Here is a 6,098-nt window from a genome sequence, read left to right as displayed (position 1 = left end):
TCTGTGTTTCCAGACAATCATTCTGTGTCTTCTAGGCAACCGTTCTGTGTATTCATGTTAGTAACACATGTTGTGATGTGTTTGTGCATTCGAATGTTAGGATGAGTTCTGTGTATTTTGTGTCAATATTCTGTGTATTCATGTTATTAACACAGGTTATGATGTGTTTGTGCATTCGAATGTTAGGAGGATGAGTTCTGTGTATGTTGTGTCAATATTCTGTGTATTCTGGGCAAACGTTCTGTATATTCTAGGCAAACGTTCTGTGTATTCTAGATAATAATTATGCATATTATAAATAATGAATTCCCTAGAGATTCGCGTTCGCGTCCACTAAGCATCGAAACGACGTCGTTTCAATCCAGGGTCCACAGTGACCGGACCCTAGTCCACGATATAACGATTGTCCATGCTGCTATATGAACCATCAATAAAATTTGCCAGTCATGAACTCCAACCTTAATATAAAAATAAATTGAATATTAAAATTCTAAAGAAGCCCTATCATTTCTGAGCTAATATTCAGCAAAATTTACAGGCTACATATATATAATGCTATAACTGCAAAAAAAAAAAAAAAAAAAAAAAAAAAAAAAAAAAAAAAAAAAAAAAAAACACCTTATTTATCCCTTTGTTTCTCTTACAAGACAAGATTCAAAGATAGCCTTTTTAGGGAAAAGATGATCCTAAAGTGTCATCGCATGTTGCAGCACTGAGGCTTTCCTTGTTGCAGTTTGTTCCACATGCAAATCATCTGTCTAGGAGACTGGTAGTGAGCTGTGTAATAATCATCTATGCACCCTGACTGGGAGAACTTCAAACTGTGCACATACTTCACTGCCTTTGTGCTATTGAACTTCTCTACCCACATTCCCATGCTCACATCCTCCATCTTGAACAACTGCAAACCAAGGAACTAACTATTAGAAGCGTCACGATAAAATGTGATGGGCGGAGGCCGGTAAAGGACCAGATCCAGCACCCTGCCTTTCGAAAACGTGATAGCAGTCTATAAGGAAATAAAGCTGCGCATTCGCTACTAGCTATAGTTTTTGGGGTAGTGATAAGCGTTTGATCCTTAAAAAATGTGAAGGGTATTGTGAGATTTGAGGAGGAGAAGTATGTTGCCTACCTTCAACTTGCGTTTATCGAAATCAGACACTATGAAGTGTGCAATATCAGATGAAACTATGTATCCTGGCCCATTCGCATAAGGCGGATAATCTTCTTCCGGCCATTCCTATATCATATCAACCGAAGATATGTGAGTGGAAAAATCGGAATTCAATTGGTTTTGAAATGCACTCCAACAATTCACATATATAAAGGCATAAATAAATTAACGATTGGCTTCTTAAAGGACATGGGAGAATAAGAGTCCAAAGAATACCTCATATGTTACCGCCCATTTACCACTTCGCAGGGGCTTATGGTAATAATTGATATTACCAATATAGAAGCTCTTATCCTTGGGTATTTTATTTACTTCCTTTACTACCGCGTCTAATCTCACGAATGTGTCATCGTCACATTTCATGATATTTTTAGCCGATACTACGTGAACCTGCAATAACAAAGACATTGAAAATTGATTAAAACTTGTGACTGGTTCCAACATAAGGCCCAACTAGTAATCATCGACTCACCCCATATTCACAGATAGCAACGGTTTTCAGAACAACAAGGTCATAGTTGTCCATGTATGGAACTATGACAATGTCACCAAAAAATTCAGCTTCTTTCTTTAGCTCCGAATTCACCTCTTTTCTTGCATGCTGTTCAAACATAGAGTGCCAATATGAATTTCACGAGTCCCAATTTTAGAAATTCATGGTAACGGAAATTGAAAACGGACAAGAAGCCTGTGTGTTCACCTACCAGTGCAACAAAGAATCGAGCCACAGCATTTGAAGATTTGATAAGCTTATGCTGCATCCATGACCTCCTAATAGCCATACGCTCAGCAAAATGGTTGCCTGCAGATAAAATACCGATGAATAGTTCCACAGGTCGATCAAGAAGCGGTGGAGCCTTCCATCTGTTTGACATTTCGAGATGTTTTTGAGGAGCAAAACTTGGATGTGATGTGGGCAAGGAGGCAGCAAAGACTGAATGAACTTTAACGTCTCCGTTCAATGATAAGCCGGTGGCATCCTCAAGCGCAAATCCCTAACGGAATAAAAGAAGCACCTTAGCAACAATTTGATTTGAAAGCTCCTCGGGAAGGCGAAGGTGATGAGTGTTACTTACAATGCGGTATGGAAATGAGGTCACATGCCTCCCATCAACATTAACATGATAACCCTCCAAGCCAGCGCTAAGAGTTAGCACAAACAACTTGTCCTCTGAAAATGGGAATGGCCAATCAACAGTAACCTTCTTTGTTCGACCCATCAGCCGGTTTAACCACCAAGTAGCCTTCGATTGTTCAGAACTATTATCATCATCACGAATCCACTTTTCACACTTGACCTGGCCATCCACTGTAAAAGGCCAAAATATTACCACAAGCAATAACTGCAGCTCAGCAAGAAATATTAACAAACAAAAATGTAATGTCAACTATGCCAAAGTTGCCCCATGGGTTCTATCAGTTTAAGAGTTTTAACCAGAAAGATGCCCTAGCAACAAAAACAAGCTCCCTCTTCATCACATAAATGTGAAACTTATTGTTGAATCCCAGCACTCCACTATGCTTGCTTCAGGCACGCTTAACTACAGAGTTCTTTGTTAAAACCAATTGGTGATAAATAAGTGTACAGTAATCATTTAACCACATCCCTTCATAGTAAGTCATAGCATCACATAAATGTGAAACTTATTGTTGAATCTCAGCACTGCACTACGGGCACGCTTAACCACGGAGTTATCTGGTTATCATACCTTTATTAAAACCAATTGGTGATAACCCCATCCCTCCATAGTAAGCCATAGTCACACAGTTGGATGCCAGAATGCTGAACTCGGCCCTAGATGCCGCAGTCCCAACACTTATACAATTCAAAATCATTTGAAACCTTACTAGCCAGCTGATCAGCCAAATATTTATCCACCTCACAAGTCACAACTCCTCCCAAGTCAGAATCAAGTGATGGAGATGGGCAAGCTAATAACTTTCCAAATTAAAACCAAATCAATGGATTTAAACTATCAAGAAAACATCTAAAGCCCCCTTTCCCTTTCCCTTTCCCATTCCCATCCACAAAACAATGCAGTTTTAAGTCCAATTAATACTTTCCAAAAAAAAAAAAAAAAAAAAANAAATGGTTGCCTGCAGATAAAATACCGATGAATAGTTCCACAGGTCGATCAAGAAGCGGTGGAGCCTTCCATCTGTTTGACATTTCGAGATGTTTTTGAGGAGCAAAACTTGGATGTGATGTGGGCAAGGAGGCAGCAAAGACTGAATGAACTTTAACGTCTCCGTTCAATGATAAGCCGGTGGCATCCTCAAGCGCAAATCCCTAACGGAATAAAAGAAGCACCTTAGCAACAATTTGATTTGAAAGCTCCTCGGGAAGGCGAAGGTGATGAGTGTTACTTACAATGCGGTATGGAAATGAGGTCACATGCCTCCCATCAACATTAACATGATAACCCTCCAAGCCAGCGCTAAGAGTTAGCACAAACAACTTGTCCTCTGAAAATGGGAATGGCCAATCAACAGTAACCTTCTTTGTTCGACCCATCAGCCGGTTTAACCACCAAGTAGCCTTCGATTGTTCAGAACTATTATCATCATCACGAATCCACTTTTCACACTTGACCTGGCCATCCACTGTAAAAGGCCAAAATATTACCACAAGCAATAACTGCAGCTCAGCAAGAAATATTAACAAACAAAAATGTAATGTCAACTATGCCAAAGTTGCCCCATGGGTTCTATCAGTTTAAGAGTTTTAACCAGAAAGATGCCCTAGCAACAAAAACAAGCTCCCTCTTCATCACATAAATGTGAAACTTATTGTTGAATCCCAGCACTCCACTATGCTTGCTTCAGGCACGCTTAACTACAGAGTTCTTTGTTAAAACCAATTGGTGATAAATAAGTGTACAGTAATCATTTAACCACATCCCTTCATAGTAAGTCATAGCATCACATAAATGTGAAACTTATTGTTGAATCTCAGCACTGCACTACGGGCACGCTTAACCACGGAGTTATCTGGTTATCATACCTTTATTAAAACCAATTGGTGATAACCCCATCCCTCCATAGTAAGCCATAGTCACACAGTTGGATGCCAGAATGCTGAACTCGGCCCTAGATGCCGCAGTCCCAACACTTATACAATTCAAAATCATTTGAAACCTTACTAGCCAGCTGATCAGCCAAATATTTATCCACCTCACAAGTCACAACTCCTCCCAAGTCAGAATCAAGTGATGGAGATGGGCAAGCTAATAACTTTCCAAATTAAAACCAAATCAATGGATTTAAACTATCAAGAAAACATCTAAAGCCCCCTTTCCCTTTCCCTTTCCCATTCCCATCCACAAAACAATGCAGTTTTAAGTCCAATTAATACTTTCCAAAAAAAAAAAAAAAAAAAAGTGGCACTTTATCATACATACCAGTCTCCTCATCATCCCTGGAGCGCCAGCCCTCGCAGCGTTGAGCGGTTCCCCACTGCATCCTATAACAAGTGTTATGCTCGATCACGGGCTTCCCACTCCAATCTCCCTTCAACCGGGGGTTGAAATGCATAATCCTAGGTGGGTCTTCGCCGTCCACGGTCTTTAGCCCCTGCAACTCCATCATAAACTGGGAAACCATCAAGTACTGCCCTTCCTTTAGCAATGAAATCTTCGGGTCGCTTTCCGGGTGGGCCAATTTCGGTCTCCCCACCACCGCTATATGCGACCCCAAAGTCAGCCCACACGGCAACACCATCATTCTCCCTTTAGCGGAAAATTCCTCCGCCGATATGGAAATCGACTGTGGGCATTCCTCCGTCTTGTTACTAGTCTCCATTGAAACCGTTTCTTCTCTGAGCAATTCGAGCTCCTCCCAGACCTTTTTCCCCAATTCGAAAGCCTCCGTAGCGGACTTCAGAATCCCAGCAAACCCATGTTTGCTGCTCACATTCGAGAAGCTGCCGTCGAGCACCAAGGTCGAGAGCGGGTGATTAGGCAACTCCTTGATCCTCCTTTCGGGCCATGAATCGATTGGGACCCGAAACGCAACGTCTAGTGGCCGATTCGGGGCTTCTTTCTCTTCCAAACTCTCCTCGCTATCCAGCACTTCGGGCCTCGAACTCGAACTCAAGTACCCCCCATTTCCGAACCCCTCCTGATACACTGAACTGAACCCAGTTCTGAACACAAAAGGCACCTCTAAAACCACCATGATTACATACACAAGCCCCATGAAAATCAAAATCTGCACCGACTTCTTCCGGCTGAAAGACAAGACCAAGTCGAATTTTGCTCTCTTCATCTTCAATTTTTGAGTCTACAGAAAAAAAAAAATGAAAAAGTGTTCTCTGTCAGCAGCCTCGGATCATCGATGGAACTCAACCCCTTCTGAGCGACAAACACTGGGTTTCATCAAAATTCCATATATTTTGATTTATGCCAAAATTCAAAAACTAAAAAAAGAAACCCAAACTCAGAACCAAGAGTTAAGGATCTTAGAAAGAGAGAGAAAGGGAGAAAGAAGTTAGGTCATCAACGCAGAATCAGGACGCGGTTAGAGAGAGACGGATACACATGCATTAAGTATTAGAGAATCAGGCGGAGATATAGGTATGGAAATGTTCCTCAGAGAGAGAGAGAGAGAGAGAGAGGTGGGGGGAAGGTGATGGAGGCTTTTGGGGTCGGTCGCCTCTCAGGAAGAAAAAGAAATTTTTATTTCTGCTTTCTTTTTACTTAGTTTTTTAATGTTTTTATACCACAAAAAGAAATAACACCAAAAAATTATATACAAATCTTATTCAAATCACTTCAATTAAACATCTAGGCTGTGTTTGGTTTGCACATAAGAATCGAAATCGTAATCGGTACGAGCATTAAGTACTTGGTAATACTAATGAGTTTTGGTGAAAGTATTTTGCATGTTTGGTAATAGGGTGGAATGTGAATGATTATTAACAATT

The 6,098-nt window shown here is 40.8% G+C and overlaps 1 protein-coding gene across 2 annotated transcripts; it reads right to left on the bottom strand.

Moving 5' to 3' along the window:
- Window positions 1-622: 622 nt before the first annotated feature.
- LOC116010382 (hydroxyproline O-galactosyltransferase GALT6-like) lies at window positions 623-5,820 on the bottom strand. 2 transcript variants are annotated; one of them, XM_031249767.1, is made up of 8 exons: window positions 4,576-5,820; window positions 3,546-3,778; window positions 3,272-3,464; window positions 1,879-1,976; window positions 1,647-1,775; window positions 1,391-1,564; window positions 1,133-1,240; window positions 623-901 (listed from the first exon to the last, which is right to left on the bottom strand). In XM_031249767.1, the coding sequence occupies exons 1-8, from the start codon at window positions 5,438-5,440 to the stop codon at window positions 695-697; spliced, it is 2,007 nt and encodes a 668-aa protein (XP_031105627.1). In that variant the 5' UTR covers window positions 5,441-5,820; the 3' UTR covers window positions 623-694. The 2 variants fall into 2 exon arrangements, with proteins under 2 accessions (XP_031105627.1, XP_031105628.1); XM_031249768.1 differs by lacking the exon at window positions 3,272-3,464 and having other exon boundaries at window positions 1,879-2,169.
- Window positions 5,821-6,098: the final 278 nt, after the last annotated feature.

Source organism: Ipomoea triloba, chromosome 2 (assembly GCF_003576645.1).
Source record: "Ipomoea triloba cultivar NCNSP0323 chromosome 2, ASM357664v1".
NCBI classification, from domain to species: domain Eukaryota; kingdom Viridiplantae; phylum Streptophyta; class Magnoliopsida; order Solanales; family Convolvulaceae; genus Ipomoea; species Ipomoea triloba.
This window is presented reverse-complemented; position numbering and strand designations above follow the sequence as displayed.

What these genes read in the sequence shown, in the direction of transcription:
- LOC116010382 (XM_031249767.1), bottom strand. Translation starts at nt 5,440, where the DNA reads ATGAAGAGAGCAAAATTCGACTTGGTCTTGTCTTTCAGCCGGAAGAAG. An exon ending in CCTCATTTCCATACCGCATT is followed by an intron (nt 3,465 to 3,545) that starts GTAAGTAACACT and finishes TTATTCCGTTAG; the next exon opens with GGATTTGCGCTTGAGGATGC. An exon ending in TTGCTATCTGTGAATATGGG is followed by an intron (nt 1,565 to 1,646) that starts GTGAGTCGATGA and finishes TTGTTATTGCAG; the next exon opens with GTTCACGTAGTATCGGCTAA.